The 17,797-nt window shown below is 38.3% G+C and overlaps 3 protein-coding genes across 3 annotated transcripts in view; 1 reads left to right on the top strand and 2 right to left on the bottom strand.

Annotated features, from left to right (window-relative positions):
• The first annotated feature begins 82 nt into the window (after positions 1-82).
• LOC125237714 lies at positions 83-3,754 on the top strand. The gene is made up of 5 exons (XM_048144874.1): positions 83-281; positions 1,028-1,315; positions 2,278-2,493; positions 2,850-3,054; positions 3,532-3,754. Exons 1-5 carry the CDS (start codon positions 218-220, stop codon positions 3,665-3,667), a joined length of 909 nt encoding a protein of 302 aa, XP_048000831.1. The 5' UTR covers positions 83-217; the 3' UTR covers positions 3,668-3,754.
• Positions 3,755-4,801: 1,047 nt separating this feature from the next.
• On the bottom strand, positions 4,802-6,837 carry LOC125237868. Its single transcript, XM_048145096.1, has 2 exons — positions 6,419-6,837; positions 4,802-5,016 (listed from the first exon to the last, which is right to left on the bottom strand). Exons 1-2 carry the CDS (start codon positions 6,605-6,607, stop codon positions 4,861-4,863), a joined length of 345 nt encoding a protein of 114 aa, XP_048001053.1. The 5' UTR covers positions 6,608-6,837; the 3' UTR covers positions 4,802-4,860.
• Positions 6,838-10,207: 3,370 nt separating this feature from the next.
• LOC125237710 (trifunctional enzyme subunit beta, mitochondrial) overlaps positions 10,208-17,797 on the bottom strand; it is a 51,014-nt gene continuing 43,424 nt past the window's right edge. The window contains exon 11 of the mRNA XM_048144868.1: positions 10,208-11,369. Within this exon, the coding sequence (XP_048000825.1) occupies positions 11,235-11,369 (135 nt within the window). The 3' untranslated portion in view covers positions 10,208-11,234. The remainder of the gene's footprint in view (positions 11,370-17,797) is intronic.

Here is a 17,797-nt window from a genome sequence, read left to right as displayed (position 1 = left end):
ATAAAGCTATTAAATCGATAAAGGAATGGTCATTAATTGATTTTTAATTAGGAAAGGTGAGTAAATTGGTCTTAGTAACTTTATTTACGAACTAAATCCTTGGAAGAGTAACACCACATTTCTGTGGCTGTGATTTAGTAGCTTGTAGTCGTTATATCGGTAGTTTAGTGACTAAAGTCACAAGAATACAGTATTCGCATAAAAGTCTGTGACAAATATGGGGCCTTTACTCTCAGGGCTCATAATTGCGATCGTGTCCTCGGCTATTAAAGCATCTTTAAGTAAGTAAAGCTTTATACTTATAGGTACTGAAGGGGGACGGGTGTCCCTTAAAATAACTGTTTTACTTTTTTAGTTCCAATTTTTAACCTCCGACGCAAAAACGACGGGGTGTTATAACTTTGACGTGTCTGTCTGTCTGTCTGTCTGTCTGTGGCATCGTAGCTTCCGAACGGATGAACCGATTTAGATTTAGTTTTTTAATAAATTTAAAAGTGGAAAATGTCTGCCTTGGGTGAGACTTGAACTCACGGCCACTGGATCAATATTCCAGCGCTCTGCCAACTGAGCCACCAAGACTTCAACCAAGCCAGCGAAATTTTCCACTACTAAGGTCAATGGGACCCGTAGCGACATCTACCGTAAGAGTGTTAAACTTCTTAAACGGCAACCGGAGTTCCAAGTCATATTGGAAATTCACCAGTTACGATGCGCTAACCATGCTAAATTTTAACTTCTGATTAGCAGAAACGTCTGCAATCGATGCCACTAGGCTTAGATAAATTTAAAAGTGGAAACTGATTTAACTGATTTGATTAACTGATTTGTTTTATTCTAAGCCTAGTGGCATCGATTGCAGACGTTTCTGCTAATCAGAAGTTAAAATTTAATTTTTTGTCTGAAAGCTGAGTTAGTCGGGAGTGTTCTTAGCCATGTTTCATGAAAATCGGTCTACTATGTCGCGGGTTTTTTTTCAAAATTTTAATTTTTGAAAACTAATTATTACATATGTACTTGAAATTCACAGCCGGCCTCAATGAAACCCGAAGATATCCAGAAATAAAAGCCGGCCAAAAATGCGTGAAAGGACAAATATACAGGATGGACTGCAACACTTGCCACTGCGGCGAACGGTCAACTTTACTCTGCACTAAAATGGGTTGTCTCAACGAGTTTCATGAAGAGGATGGAAGGAGGTCGGAGGGGAACGGATGTATCCCGGGAAAGCTGTATAAGAAGGATTGCCAGAAATGCTTCTGTACGGATAAGGGGAGGGTGAAATGTAGCATAAAGGATTGCAAGTTGGCTAATAAAGGTGAGCTATTTTCATATATTCTATAGGACATTTTTTTTTTACACAGATTGATCACTGAGCCCCATCACGGTAAGCTCAAGAAGGCTTGTATTGTGGGTACTCAGCAACGGTATATATAATATACAAATACATATAAAACATCCATGACTCAGGAACAAATAGCTGTGCTCATCACACAAATAAATGCCCTTACCGGGATTCGAACCCGGGACTGCGCCAGACCGGTCGACTATATGTTAAAAACAATGTAATATATATTACAGCCTTGCTTTGTTTAGCGTTTAAGTTGGCGTAAGAGCCTGTAGAAGCTGAGCCTGTAAATGGGTGTTGGGAATGACAGATAGGCTGTCAACTTGTCACTGTAATATCACGTTTTGACTGACACTGAACTATTTCGTGCTCAGAAACTATGACCAGGCGCTAAGCGCGCAATGCAGTCGGTCGTAAAATTCTGGAACGTTCGTATTAGGCCCACTTGCACCAACCACTTAACTCAGGGTTAGTGGGCTGTCATCTGTCAAATTCCATATAAAATGGAGGGTTAACCCGAGAGCTAAAGCTACTCGTTAGTCTAGACGCTAATCATCAAGACACTTGTCTATGCATACGTGGCCATTACTTATTTAGTAGGTATCTAAGAAATAAAATGGTGCGTGGATTCCCTTCGCGCGAAAGAAGCGAAACTTCGTAATGTGAAAATGAAAATGAGAATGGGTACCTACCTACTTCAAAATTTGAGTTAGCAAGACTAATCGTTAAACGTAATGCCGTTTAACGCTATCAGTTAGAAGTCGCATTAGAAGTTTATTTATTTAACTCTTTATTGCACAAAGAAAAACATCGTACAAAAGGCGAACTTAATGCCGTAAGGCATTCTCTACCAGTCAACGATTAGGCAAAGCAGAAAAGTTGTAGGCGGTGCAAAACGTGATTAAAACAAGACAAATATCTTTTATTTCCAGCGTACGTGAACCCCGAGCACGTGAAGCCCTACGCCTCCTCGGAATTCTACAAGCTCCCCGCGCTCCCGCACACAGGGTCGCCATGCTCGCCGGGCGCGACGTATCGCATCGACTGCAACACCTGCTTCTGTCTGGAGACCGGCAACCTGATGTGCCAGAACCTGCTGTGTCCGAGCTATGACGATGTGTACAAGTTTAAGGCTAAAGAGATGACGGGTGAGATATACCTAGTATGAATCTTCTGATTTGTTTTTTTGGCTTTTGCCGTAATCTTTGCTGTTTCTATTATTCACGGCGGCTAGCTCCCGTCTCCACGGTACGCGCTATAGTCTCAGTGTAGTTAAAAAGCAACTATCATGATAGTAATAAGGTTCCCAAATTGCATTTTAGCATTTTCGCTCCTGTAGCGTCTTAAGAGACTCGTAAGTTGTTGGTCCTAATGTGGAATACAACCAATTCTTAGCGATTCTTAGGCTATTCCATAATAGTCGATTTAGTGAACTTTATACGATAAAATACTAGTTAAGTACCAATAAAAGAAATGTATTAATGAAATCAAACTTTTCATCCAGGGAAACCGTGCACAGGCAACGTTACAACATCAGAGTGCCTCGAGTGTGAATGCAACGCCGGCAAATATAAATGCGAGCCGAAGCCCCACTGCAAACACACAGACGGACGGAGAATGCTGCACGGAGACTACCCATCTAAACTTGACAGGAACTTTATAGACCCGAACCGCCTGACGGAGAAGTGTCCACCTGGCATGACCTATAAGTAAGTAATCGTCATATCAAAATACCTACCGACATGTCTATCTACAGTACCGCGCGTCCCGAGAACTCAATCAGGGTAGAACGAAATATAATTTTGGCGCCCGATAAAAAAACACTGAAAAATTACCATCTGTTTTTTTTACGATGTTGCTTTTTGGCGCCGCTCCTACCGCTGCACTCGCTCTACCCTTAATCCTGCCCTGTTTACCTACACGTCAATAAAAGGTGCACTTGTACCTAGGTGATTCGAAACGTAAGTAGGACCATTGGGTGAGCGTTCTAATGTGATGCCGGGCACCAAATGTCAACCAGGCATGGCAACATAATAAGCAAGGTAATAAGTAACATATTTTACCAATACTAAAATGTTTAAATAAATTTCTATAACTCATAGAACGTGTGGTCTACAACAACCTATAGTTGGATCCGAGAGACATCTTAAGTTTTAAGTACCTACCTATCCATTTCTGTCGTCCAGGGTCCACTGCAACAAATGCTACTGCCAGGACGACGGTTCTCTCCGCTGCACACAGAAATCATGCCTCAACCGCTCAGAGATTGAACGCCTCAAGAAACTTCGCTTGCAACTGGACAAGGAGGACCCAGATGATTAGCACGTAACCAGTACTGGGTACGTAGCCGAATGGCACAAACGCTCAAGAAACTAAACGCTCATAGATATCTATCTCTATCGCGCTTGCGTATTGACGCGACAGAGCCAGACTGCCTTTCGTGGCGTTTTGTTTTCGTTTCGCGTCACAATAATGCCATTCGACTACGGCACCTGATCCAACGGTGACGCGTCAACCATGCAATAGGCACACCTGAGCAATTTATATTTTAAGCCCTTAAAAATAATATTAGAACGATTATTAAGTATTTCATCTGCTAAAAGTAACAGTGACAGGAAGGATCATTTTGTATAACACTCGGAAAAATGTTTTCAGGAAAAAAATAGATTTTAAGACTCCCATCATTACTCCACTTCGCTGACGCGTCACCATTGACGACATGGATTTTAATGACACGAATGTTTTAAGTTCAAAAACTATTATAGTAGCGTTAGCAAGCAGTGAATTAAAAAGAATTCAACAAATATGACGGTTTTATTTGCCTTCTTAGCGTAAAACGTAAAAGCGTAAACGTAACTTATAAATATAATGTATTTTATGTATGGCGTACGAGCACCAAAAATGGTTCTAGGACAGCTGTGTCAGTAACAGCACTACGCACGAATGCGAACCAGGCGAGCAGTCTATGAGACCAATCACGCACGTAATGCGAACTCGACGCGAATTGCGTTATTCTTACATTTCAAATCCTTGGGAAAAGTATTGTCCCTTCATAAATTAGGAAGGTACGTTAGTACCATATCTAAGATATAAACTACCAATACCAATATATCGTCACTACTTTGAAAAAATCTCGTATCTCACGCTGCTCCTCAAAGTTAAAACGCAGTAAGTCTATATGCATTCCATAGATACTTACTACAATTTTCTTTTTATTGACAGACAAAGATACAAGTTTTTTTAAAAGTAGTGACGATATGTATATTGTACATTTTGGTAGTTTAAATTTCCGGATCTGTTTAACAGTCTAAAAAAATAAATATATTTAGGGAGCAATTCAATTTGTGTCTTTTATACAAGACGTTGACTCCAGAGTATCGTTCAATCCATGTCTTGTATACCGGACAACGGCGGTCAACGGACGGAAAAGTTTGTCATTTAAATGAAACGATCATATCTGTAATGTCTAATTATTATTAACTATTTACTTATCCAACAATACTGTATTATAATTATTATAAGTAATCCGGGTTGACGTATATCCCTACATCGTAGTCGAGGCCGTAGCCGCGTTCGCTCTTCAGGCGCAGGTTCACGAAGCTGTGCCCCACGCCGCCGGCTGTGACGTTGATCGACGCTTTACTCTGCAGCATGTCCAGAGCCTGGATACCCTGGGAGAGAAACGTAACTATTAGTCATCACGTCGATATTGACGACCGGTCTTGCCTAGCGCGTAGTGACCCTGTCTGCTACGCCGCGGTCCTGGGTTCGAATCCCGGTAAGGGCATTTATTTGTGTGATGAGCGCAGATATTTGTTCCTGAGTCATGGATGTTTTTTATGTATATGTATAAGTATTTGTATATTATATATATCGTTGTCTGAGTACCCACAACACAAGCCTTCTTGGGCTTATCGTGGGTCTCAGTCAATCTGTGTAAGAATGTCCTATAATATTTATTTATTATTTAACACCATAAAAGGTTTGGTCTTGTCACAGCCGCCAATTCTTTCTTTAGCCGGCCTTGCCGACGTGACGCTTCACGCTTCGCAAAAATGCAAACTGGCTCTGTCGAACCAATACTTTATAGGGTCGCAGCTGCATTTTGTCACATGAGAAATAGCTCGTTAAGTAGTATGAAAACGCTTACGCATCGGGAAGTTAAAGTATGCGTACCTACGCATGTTCATACTGATGAGCGATTTCTCATAATAATTATACACAAAATGCGGCTCGAAGCTGAAAATGTGACTTCACCTTTTCAAAAGAGTGTCGCTCTGCGAAAACTACGATACTCTACTTGTAACTTATTATTAATCCGTGACTCTACCGTGCAGAGCAGAAACTTCATACAAAAACGATTCCTCTCTGAATCAAACTCGGTGCGTAGATATCTTAGACAAACTAACTACGGTTAAATATTTGCATCAGCAATAAACAAATCATTTCTTATTAGCATTTAGTTAACGCTGGCTTATGATTATGACGCTATGACCTTTGCCCTTGCCCCTTTGAAAACTGCGGTCATTCTGGATAATTCGCGTCAAACAATGTCTGTTGTCTCGAAACATCATACTTTGGCAGTTAGGTGGGGTTGGCGAATAACTGTCAAATTTTTAGATGGCGCCGTTATAGTTTGCCTTTGTCTCGATTTATTCTAAGATTCCTTATAATATAAAAATAATTAATTATGCCACAAAGGAACAAAATGATTATATTTATTTGATTGAACCCTAGACGAAGCAAAGGGAACAAAATAGAATCCTGAGCGTAGTGAAATATTGTAATGTTAAGATGTACCATGTACCTAAGGTGGAAATAATTTTCCTATTAGGTGACACATTAGCATACCTATACTTCACAACATAATAATTTCCTCATATGTGAGGTGAATAGCCGTATTAGGTAATTAATGATCCCACCTTGGGCTTTAACAAGTTTCTCACTACGCTCAGGATTCCTTCAATGGAAAGGGCATACCTCGCTGTGAATATGTCATTTTCCTACTCTGTGAGTCTTGTGACACAATATCTTAAAAATTAGGTATAAAGTGTATAAGCACACAAATCTTACCAGAATCTTCTTATGCTCCGGAACAGATAAGAACCAAGTTTTCACCCTCTTAACAAAGGGAATGGCGTTATACTGCACTCTCTCATGGTGCCACAACTGTACTCTATCTGCTATATTTCCCATCAAAAGATGTGAAGCTTCTACATTACACAGAACGAGCACTAAAGCAAGAATCGTGATGGTTTTCATGGCTGTTTCGATAAAAGTCTCAGTCAGTGAGTTTAAAAAAAAAAGTCACAGTCAAAATTAGGAAGCACTGGCTGGTAACAAGTCACAGTCAGTTTTTAAAAAGTTTAAATGTCAAAGTCTCGTAAGCTGTAGGTTGATTGCTGGCTGATATGTCAAAACTTTAGCACTGATTGTTAGTTGATCAAATCAAAGGCGTGTGTTGTTCACAAAGTTTGAACTAGTAATGCGAACAAGTCGAACAAGGCCGGCGAGTTATCAGAGGTCAGATGGGACGGATGTATGTCCGATGGACAGATTTAGTGTTCCGTGGGACTGTATACAAAACGATTAAAAAAATATATTCCTATATTATTCTGTCTATATAAGAGGTAACAAAAATAATGGGGACCTCTTTAAGGTACTAAACACTTTACGTGTTCTGGGTGCGTAGACAAGTTGCTAATCAATCACGCTCAGTAGGTACCTACTCTCAGTAGTGTACCTATCTTACTTAAGTATTATAGTTAGGTATCTCTTTTTTAGCTCCTTCGTATTGGCAAATACTAGAGTTAATACGTGCAGCTTCTGACGTTTCCCATACAATGGAGCGGCAACAATTTTAGCAGCGCCATCTAGCGGTACGAGTTGTTCAAAGTAGTTTGTCAGACTTTTATTTTGGTAAATTAAAATAGAAAATCCGATTACTTGATCTACTTTAACATTTTTAGACGCAATAAAACAAAAAAATAAGAATGTGTGACTTTTTTTAATTTTATACTGTATGAACTAAACTACTTTGATCAACTCATGCCGCTAGGGGCGCTAGTATCGCGTGTTGCCAATTTTGGCACCAAGCTGCACGTATTAACTCGTAGAGTTTACATAGTATTTGGTATTGGCCAGTTGGGTTTTGTTCGTCACGGAGCAAGAACCATTGTGACTTTGGTTGACAAAGTCGAGTGTTGTCAAATCAAAGCTCTGTTTTTCAGTAGCAGAAAAAAATGGCCTTATTAAGTATAGTTTTGGTACGGAACCCTAAACATCAGCAGTTGTTTTTTTTAGCAAGCTTCCTTTTCCTATCTGCTTTGTAAATATATATAATTTCCTGTTACAAAACAATTAAAGAATTCTTCGAATTTGTCCCCGACAATAACCAGACCAAATAGAGAATGCTGGACTAGAATAGAATCGTTTTTGTAGCATACAGTTACAGTAGGTAGGTATATGGAGTAGCATTTCTGTAACTAATGGCCAACAGAGTCCACACAGAGTGAGAAACGTCGCGAGGCAATGCGCTAGCGCAGCCATCGTCCAATGTAGACATGCCTAGAGGCCACATTTCGGACACTGGCGATAATGAGGTGCGTTCCTAGCACACATTCTAAGCTTGTGTAGGTGAACGCGTACCATGCTTGTACGAGTGAGAGGTCGACTGTTCGCGTTTTTGACAGGCGGTAACGTGAGGTAATCGAGAGGGTGTGGGCGGCACTTTCAGCGGGGAGCGGGAGTGGCCATACTTACTGTACGATAGTTCTCTTTATTATACTGTGCCTAGGCTGAGGCAGGTTGCTGAGGTAGCACGCACGCCCTGCCTCGGTCGAGGCACGTCTACATAGCACATTTGCCGCGAGGAAAGTGCCTCGCTCTGTGTGGACCGATGGACCCTTGCGTTTTCTTTCAATCCTTTATTTGCCAAGAGTGGCATTGAACCTTGAGTTGTGCTGTGTTCTGCCTACCCCTTTATGGAATCCTACAAAGTGAATTGAATACAGTGAAATGACTGATTGATTGATGTAGTTTCTCAATTTCTATCGTCGTAATTTGTAAATTGACAAAATACTAGCGGTCCAAATTCAAATCTCGGCCCCCAGCCGTTCAACATTAAACTGTCAATATAATCAATGTTTACTTTACTGCGACTGTATTTTCAATTTGTCCGGATAATATTTGTTTATTGAGATTCCTCACAATCGATGATTCAGAAGACGATAAACAGGCAATAAATATTAATGTATGCGTAGTATTTACAATAATATGTAACTAATTGGTTTTGGAAAAGAATACATGTCATGCGTTAGATAAAGGCAATATTAGTGACGTCCAGTGATCTGTAGGTATAAGGGCTCATTTACACAGTGCGAGATTCCGCATGCTATACTCGCATTGTACGTAACATCAACAGTCCGCAATGTAACTAGAATCGCATTCGAGTTCGCGCGCCGCTTATACGCATACACCCTATCCTATGCACAGTATTATGAAGAGTTCCATCGTATAGAAGCATGGTACGCATTCACCTACACGAGCTTATAGGCTGTGTGTAGGAACGCGCTACTTTCATATATTTGATCGCCATTGTCCGAGGTGTGTCCTATGCGTGTTATAATGGTTAAGCAAATGGTCTGAATGAAACCCAAAGTGTTCTGTCTACTAACACTTCGTTACTCGAGGCGAGGGTCGGACACTGGGAGATCCTATGTTTAGCTCGCACATACTGTTGGTACAACCAAAGAGGATCGAGTGTTATACATAGAGAGTTACTGTCAAAGTAAAATGTGTAATCACAGTGCATAGACTGCCATCTCTCGACACAGGCTTAAAACTTTTGAACCTGTTTTGAACCACAGTTTTGACAATTTGGTCAATATTCTTAGCTTGATCAAAGACAGGGGACAGCGGAATTACATTTTTTGCCATACTAAATTGAACCTTATCACTGAGACAGAAAGGTGATCGTATCAGACTAGCGAAAACGGTCCACATGAGAAGGCATTGTTTGGGCTGGTGTCCCTCTCGCACGTGTGGCCAGTGTTAATGAGGTTACCATAGTAGTAGTATTTTTATCTGTATATTACCAGACTTTATAATTTCTTATATTATTTTAGTGTTATATTCAAGCTAGGGTTTCGATATATTTCAAAGAATTGGAAAATAATTATAATGTAATTATTTTGATTCCAATAAATCAAAGATTTGTATAATTAAAAAATACGTTCAAATGCGACTGTGGGACATGGGGCAAATTATGGCGTAGGCGAGAGGCTGGCAACCTGTCACTGCAATGTCACAGTTTCGTTTTCTTTCAGCCCCTTATTTGCAACAGTGGCACTGAAACTTGAGAAGTTCCATGTGCTCTGCTTACCCCTTCATGGGATACAGGCGTGATAGTATGTATGTACGTTCAAATGGGTATTAGTAGATTTGGTATTAACTTTGAAAATTGACTGGTATCCCCAATGTATGACAGTGATGACGTCACTTAATAATGTTGACATTGTCAGTACCTAAGTGCGAGAGGGACACCAGCCCAAACAATGACCTCGCATGTGGACACACTTTTTGACCTAACTACACAATCTAGTTTAATAATTCTAAATCTATGAGCTTGATATGTGTTAAAATGTCAAATATTAACATTAGCGCCATCTAGCCGAGCGTCCCCCAAATGTGTATCGCCATCTAGGTCACCGTACATTTTTCTGTATGGTTTTGAGGTACGTTTTTTTTCTGAGACTTTAGTTGTCTATACGGATTTACATATTTCTTAGTTACAACTTAACGTCCCTTTGCAAAGTGCTTTAGAAAGGTAATAAGATGTTCTAGGTTTGAAATAAACAACAATTTTACTAACATTCTTTAATAAAATAATTGATTACATACACAATTCTTACCAACCAATTAAATGTAGGACATGCTTAAAACTTTGTCATTGTATTACTTAACCTACGATGTAATAAATAGGTAAATCTTACAAAATTTACTGTAGGTTCAAGGAAAAATACCAATAAATACATATAATAAACTTAGAAATCTCAGAACACACATTCGATAGGTTACATTCAAGTTTTTAAGTAGAATAATTAAACATGCACAATTTTGTTTGAATTTGTACTTATTAAAATATTTTTGACGCTGTCAACAAGCTATACGTTTTAGACGTCTTTGTAAGACAATATTTTGATCCAATTCACATTAGGGGATTCTAAAACAGGCCTCGCAGACAACACTCGACGGTGCAGGCGGCGGAAAGTTATTCCAACATGTTAGCAACATAAAGAAAGCTCTCATGGAGAATTTGCTTTTTACGAGAAGTTTTTATTTTTCTTGTGTAAGCTTTAGTATTTTAGGATGTTCCTGGCAGCGTATCAGCATTAACATGACTTAAAAAGTTAAAAAATTTAAATTCCAGAGTGATAGTATTAAAATATGTGAACGTCCAGCCCACAAAGCCACACTAGTCGGCGATGGCGTCAGGCTATCTCTAATGGCGATGCCTTGTCCATGGCGACTAGTTAAGTTAATACGACATAGACAGTCCAACATTTAAAATTCAAGGGTGAGTCTGATAGTAGTCCTGTAGTGGATGTCCAGCCTACACAGCTACAGTTTTGTTGGCAGTCTAGTCGGGGGTGGAGTCAGGAAGCGTCTTATTAAGGCGTCGCTCGTCGTCGAACAAGTTAATATGACTTACACAGTTTAAGGATAATAGTATGCTAACTTAGGTGGACGTCCAGGCACATGTTAGCCTACACAAGCTACTCAGTTTAAAATGTTAAATGGTGATGACATTCCTAACTGAGATGGATGGACTAACATGTTAGCCTACAACGCTACAGTTTGCTGGTGGTGACAGTTGCGTAGTGGCAGTCTAGTCGGCGGTGGCGTCAGGGTGCCTCTCGAGGATCATGGCGACGCCCTGGCCGCCGGCGGCGCAGGCGCTGATGACGCCGATCTGGCCGTCCTCGCGCACCAGGCGGTTGGCAGTGTGCATGGCTAGGCGGACCTGCGGAAAACACATAATATGTAAGACCATGAAACACGCAGAATCAAGCTAATCATTGAGCTTAAACACAATATAAGACCATTAATAACAAAACAATTAACGAAATAAACAATTTTTATTTTATTTTTATTTTTTATTTTATTAATAACCCTTTTAACAAACTGTTATAGGGCAGCTTCCGTGGGAGTTTTTTTTAAACAAAACTCAAAATTGACACCATTACTTCTTACTGTCCAGCACCACTTGACCATTACAGTTTTTTTTTAGGAGCTAATTAAGAAGCTAAAACATTACTCACTAGACTAGTGTACAAAGATGTACATTTTTGCAACTATGCACATGCAATCGACCCAAAACAACATCTTAATGCAACTGATGCATCTGGACTTTGTCCAAAAGTAGAAGGTCATTTTGCATACGCATGAAAATCTCCCACATAACCTAGCTGTAATTAATCATATGAATTTTTGTATTTGCATTACATTTTTAACCGTGACAGTAAACACAAGTATTCAAATTTTATGCAGTTTTGCTGATACCTTGTCACCCGTACCTTCACATTCTCTTACAACTAGTCTAATTTACTTAGGCCGTTTTCACATTATCCGATCCGATATCGGATGTCGGACCGACGTCCTACATCCGATAAACGCTTCCGATAGTGTCGGATGTCGGTCCGATAAAACGCATTGTTCCAAATCAATGAAGTATGATTCTGTATCAAAAAATATTTAAAAAATGTTTTATATTTAATAATTATAAGCACTATATCCTAAATATTATATTGTAAAATTAAAATAACGAGCATAAAAAATAGTCAGAGTGTCAGGCAAAATAAAGAATTTTACATTCAACTATATCTACTAAAAGATAAATAAACTAGTATCCGCAATTCGGACCGATGCATTACATGCTTCTTTTTTCCATGGAAATTGTCAACTATTTTGAATTTCGATCATTAGCAGCTGTTTAATAGACGCTGTAACTAAACCTCCGCTCACCTTACTTATTTACTTACTTACTCGACTAATCAACAGTATAGCTAACCCCCCTTTAAATATACCCCGTAAATTTGGCCTTGTGATCGTCTAGCGTGAATAAGTAGAACCCTTCGACGTGAACCGCGATAACCTAGATCCTTTAATGAGTATCAGCTGTATTTTTGACTAATTTTTAAAATTTTATTTATTTATATTTTAAAGAAGAATAAAGGTTATTGTAGCATAATAATATAGTGTTATAGAAGAGTAATTTATCAGATTTAGGCCTAGAAAGTTATGAGTGAGAAAATTAATGACGTGATGAAGAAATTTTAGAATAAAAGTTAGTGAGTGAAACATACATGAAATAAATATTAAAAATTATTTTGGAAAACATCGGCTACGCTCTATTTTCGATTCCGGTTTGGGGTGAGAACTTGCGATACCGTCTGGAATCCTTAGGCCCAATCAAACCACATTATCGGGCATCCTAAGCAAGTAAGCCTGAAGGGCTATCTATCTACAAACTAACCCCTTTTTTATTTTGTTTCTTTTTCCCTAGCTAAACCCCCTTTTCCCCAATACTGCTAATAGACCATAACTTCTCGATCCTTCTAATGTATCATCAAGGCTCCGAGTAGTTGCTACCACTGAGAACGAAGTAAGTAAGTCTAGTAACTCCTTGAAGCTTTTGACTTGTCATCAGTGGACGGCGCTCGCATGCCACTGGGCCCTATAACAAACCTATGCTTTTATTCCAAAGTATAGTTTGTTTCCCTAACCAACTTGATAGAATTTACCATGAAAAACTAGTTAGCAACACTCACTGGCTCGATGCTACATGAAGAATCAGAAATTGCTACCACAATTATTAATTTCACTCAAATAAATTAAATAATAAGAGATTTTATAAATTATCAGTTTTACCACATATTTTAAGATAGTAAACACCACATTTAAAGTCCATTTAAACCATATAAATAGTAGTAGTTAAATTATTTCTCCACAATACACGTTGACCAATTATATTCCAAGACCAATCATAAAAGAACTCTACTTTCATAGAAATAGTGTGTGACTTTACCCTAGTCCTATCGTTTTCCCTACTCTAGCATATCTGAAACACAGACCATCACTTACCATAGATCTTGTGTTCAAAATATGCACAAGTGTATCCCTACCATAAGCTGTACAGTTCAGCCAGCGAAGCTGAGATAGGCAACCTATAGGCTTGAGTTATGATCCCCCCCTCTGCTTTTGCCCGCGGGCTAGGGTAGCAGAGAGTAGATCGCCCTATCCGTGTATATATCCAGTATTCTAGGACACACCAGTACCAGCCACATGAGAGACCCAGCTGCGATCAACTTTACTTAGATGTGGATCGATCACAACCGAAATCCCCAGCGACCAACACCAGCATGGACCAGAACACCGAGTAAATAAATATAAATATATATAGGACCCCAGCCTCAAATACTGCCGACTTTAGTGAGCAAGGATTACTCCTAATGCCTTTCGTCAATCGTGAAAGTCCTCACTTCCATCTAACAGTTGAACTCTTTGAGACCGGTGAGAAAATACGCTTTTGTAAGTATAGAAAAGCGTCCAAGCCCTCCACTTGGAACAAAAAGACCCCTAAACGCCTCTTATTTGACACCGTAAGGGAAGAAGCGCCTAGCCGGACAACAGTCTGTCACAAACAATGATCTGGCTTATAACTTTCACAAAATAACCCCATAGAAAATTACTAAATTCAATTTTACTGACCAACTAAACAAACGAGTGAAGTTTCCTTTACGTGCTATAATCTAAGCTTAGTTTTGCAAGAATTACTCCCTACAAAACCAAACACAGACTTATCTCCAAGCACCAGCCATACATCGACCCAGTCTTTGTATTGCTTAACGGCACTCATGAAACAAAGCACAGAAAACTTCACTATACACATCAATTTAAATGTAACACTACACTATAAATAGAACACTAAATTAACCCCACAACTGACAGTAAAGCAATTCCACCACAGGTCCAAGTTCAATTGTACGACGATATTGTCCCCGCACAATCAAACAGAGACACAATTTCAAAGTTTACAATCACTTAGAATAATTTCCAAGTAAAAACAAACAGAGAAATAATAGCAGAACAACTTCACTCACCAGTATAACACACGAAAGCCAGAGACACTGTTAGTCTTGTGGATATTTTAAGAATGACGCGCGTCGGCTCGCTCCGACCCTTTTATAGTATCTAATGGAGACACAACAGAGACTGGGGACATAATGGAGACTGGAGACATACTGGAGACTTAACAGAGACATAACAGAGACATACTGGAGACTGGAGACATAATGGAGACATATTGGAGACACAATGGAGACATAACAGAGACATACTGGGGACTGGAGACATACCGGAGACACAACAGAGACATAATGGAGACTGGAGACCTACTGGGGACATAATGGAGACTGGTTTGTTTACTAAGCCGTACACCCTATACATTTAACGTCCATGTTCTCTCAGCAAATAATCGTTTACCTATCAGTAGTAACATCTGCATGCTTGCACGTGTTTTAGAGAGAGACAGAGCTATTGATATTGTTACCTATGTAGTCCAATAGTGGAGTGTTTCGTAAATATTTTTACGTAAATATTATTTTGTGAAAGATTGTTTAAATCAATTTAGTAAGTAACTTCGCAATGAAAGATCACATTTGTTCCTAATTGTTACATTGAATGATATATTCAGGAAGTATAATAATCAATATTAGTGATTATTACCTCTCTGACTTGTAATTAGAACCAAGACGCAATATCGGAACGTCATTCGTTTGTCAGATCAGATTGTCAATGTCAACAATCCATCCATGTGAATATAGTTTGTAAATAAGCTTTTTCCAATAAGTTGTGCATCAAATAATAGTGAATTTTATGAGTGATGACGTAACTAAACATGTGATAAAGCTTCGCAGATATTATTTGTTAAAATATTCAATGAAATCCCGAAGGAAATATGCACCAAAAAGTTGGTCAAGGATAAGTTGATTCACCGTAAGTTTTATATGTAATAACGAGTCATTTTCCTCGTCTTAGACGCTTGTTCTGTTACAACTCGCCCCCAGATTAGATTTATTTTACAGAATACAAAATGGTTTGTAAAAAAATCTAATCTTATTTAGCAAAAGAAGCAATAAATTGAATAAAAGTTTAATATCTCTAGATCAGTCGGAAATATTCCCCCATTTCTAATCGTGTGGTGTGTATTCCAATACTATGCAACTGCTAGCGACTCAGTTTTGAAATCAGCTCATCAGAATCTCGACAATGAACCATGATAACCCCTTTCTCAGAGTCCACGCATCGCCAGGGATATCAGGTTGTGAATCTGATAGGTCCTACTAACCCGTTCTTGCTAGCTCGTTCCCCGGTCGCGGCGAATATTCATTCCATCCACACTGTTGGACCGGAATAATTACCGTAATAATTTCAACGAGTTCACAATAACTTCCCACGCAATTACGAAGAAACCTTTAGAGCTCTCATTATAAGTCCAGAGCCTTCAATCTCCATTGTCGGAACTCAAACCAATTTTTCTACCTAATCACTCCAGCCACATGTTTTGGCGCATGTCTCATACTTGAATAAAATATACTGACTTAAGATCTGTTTGGATGTGTTTTTTTTTTTTTTATAAAACAAATCTTAAATGACATAAGCATGTACCTCAACTCGGTACCATATCATGATCAAATGAAGAAATGATTTGATGATACTAAACTTCACATATTTGAACACATAACAAGGAACCAAATATTGAAAAGAGCCTCGTTCTCACTAGACGATTTTGGCCCTTTTATTTATGTCGATTGTCAAATACATCCCATTCAAGATGAGGTGTGTGGTTTTAGTATGGGTCTTATTACCTTGTAGAGTGAGTAGCCACGAAAAACTACCCTTGAAATGGGTCTAATCCAAATGGATTTTAACCTAACCGATAAGCTTTTTATGGCTAATGTGTTCCCAAAATCCCCCCTTGTTTGTTCCCCTCAAATTCCGACCAAACTAGTTTTGACCACTTTCCAGCGCTGTCTGTCTGTATCAATCCACTCATTCCATAAAAAAAATCATTCGAGACACACTTCATTCAGTCATTCATCCCATTCAAAACATTCTTACATCTATAAACATTCATCATCTCTAAATTATTCACACACACACACACACAATGTAACCATTCTTACTTCCTCATTCGCTCTTTCACTCGATCTCAACAGAAAGCCAACGCTTTTAAAAGTAATCAAAATAACGAATAAAAATGGAAATAAAATTACACAATAACTTCAAAAGTTTACGTATCCCATTTTACTCCACTCTACCCTGACTCGAAGGCAAAGAAAATTTCAATTTATTTATGATAGGTTTCATTTTATACATCTATATTTAATTTTATAAAATAATTACTAACCGCAAACAATTTGACAATGTGTGAAAATTGTTTGATGCACATACTAAAAATAAAATGTTCGTACGAACAGAATGTTATATTTTATGTTCACATCTTAACTAGAGTCAATTACTGTAAGAACACTAGCCTACTTTCAATTTCCCTGTCTTTGTTGTTTTTTTTTTTTACAGTTCATAATGCAAAATTGATAGCATAAAATGCAAAAAATTATAAAAGTAAGTAAGCAAAAAAAAAAATAGTGGCCCTCCCTACTCTGATCTTTGTCTGATAAAATCGTTATGCTTAGAAACGAGGATTTGCACTGATGCCAACCAACATCGTACAGTATACCACCCTATATAATGTAAAACCGATAACGCATAAATAATAAATATCACTGCTAACTGTAATAACTAAAATGAAAAATAGCTTTTCCACCGATCTCGATTTTCCTAACGTCTACCCCAGGCAGACTAGCTACTATGATGTCCAGTTATTGTTATATTAAAATAATCTAACCATACAATGTATATCCAATACATTCTTCTTACAAAATAAAGATTTTAAAAAAAAATAGTTGTCCATATAATGAACCGACTTCTTTATCTAGATAATAAAAAAATCCGTATTATAAATTTACATCCACCATACACCATTTTATAATCCTAGGAACGAAACTACTAAATGACAGAGAAATTATACGATGTGCTAGCCAATAAAGCCCTTTATCACACAGATCACTATAGAAATAAAATTAATTTCAGACAAAATTTTGACTTCTACCACCCCTATAATAATAACACTGCATCTCAATAAAATTTTGAAGAACTCATGACACGTTTAAAGAAAAATAATAATGTTCCACATAAGTATGTCGCAATAAATAAACATTCTTTACTAAGAAGTCATTAACTTGTAACCAATATACTCATAGAATTTACATTACACATCATGTAATGTTCATAATACAATTATATAATACAATTTTGCAAAAAAAAAGT

Source organism: Leguminivora glycinivorella, chromosome 22 (genome assembly GCF_023078275.1).
Source record: "Leguminivora glycinivorella isolate SPB_JAAS2020 chromosome 22, LegGlyc_1.1, whole genome shotgun sequence".
Classification (NCBI taxonomy): Eukaryota; Metazoa; Arthropoda; class Insecta; order Lepidoptera; family Tortricidae; genus Leguminivora; species Leguminivora glycinivorella.
Note: the sequence above shows the minus strand (reverse complement) of the source record. Positions and strands in the feature narration are given on the sequence as shown.

Excerpts from the sequence above, each read along its gene's own strand:
- LOC125237868 (XM_048145096.1), bottom strand. The coding sequence starts at position 6,607 with ATGAAAACCATCACGATTCTTGCTTTAGTGCTCGTTCTGTGTAATGTA. Across the intron at positions 5,017-6,418 it reads CGGAGCATAAGAAGATTCTG|GGTATCCAGGCTCTGGACAT; the intron begins GTAAGATTTGTG and ends TTTCTCTCCCAG.
- LOC125237714 (XM_048144874.1), top strand. The coding sequence starts at position 218 with ATGGGGCCTTTACTCTCAGGGCTCATAATTGCGATCGTGTCCTCGGCT. Across the intron at positions 1,316-2,277 it reads TTGCAAGTTGGCTAATAAAG|CGTACGTGAACCCCGAGCAC; the intron begins GTGAGCTATTTT and ends TTTTATTTCCAG. Across the intron at positions 3,055-3,531 it reads CCACCTGGCATGACCTATAA|GGTCCACTGCAACAAATGCT; the intron begins GTAAGTAATCGT and ends TCTGTCGTCCAG.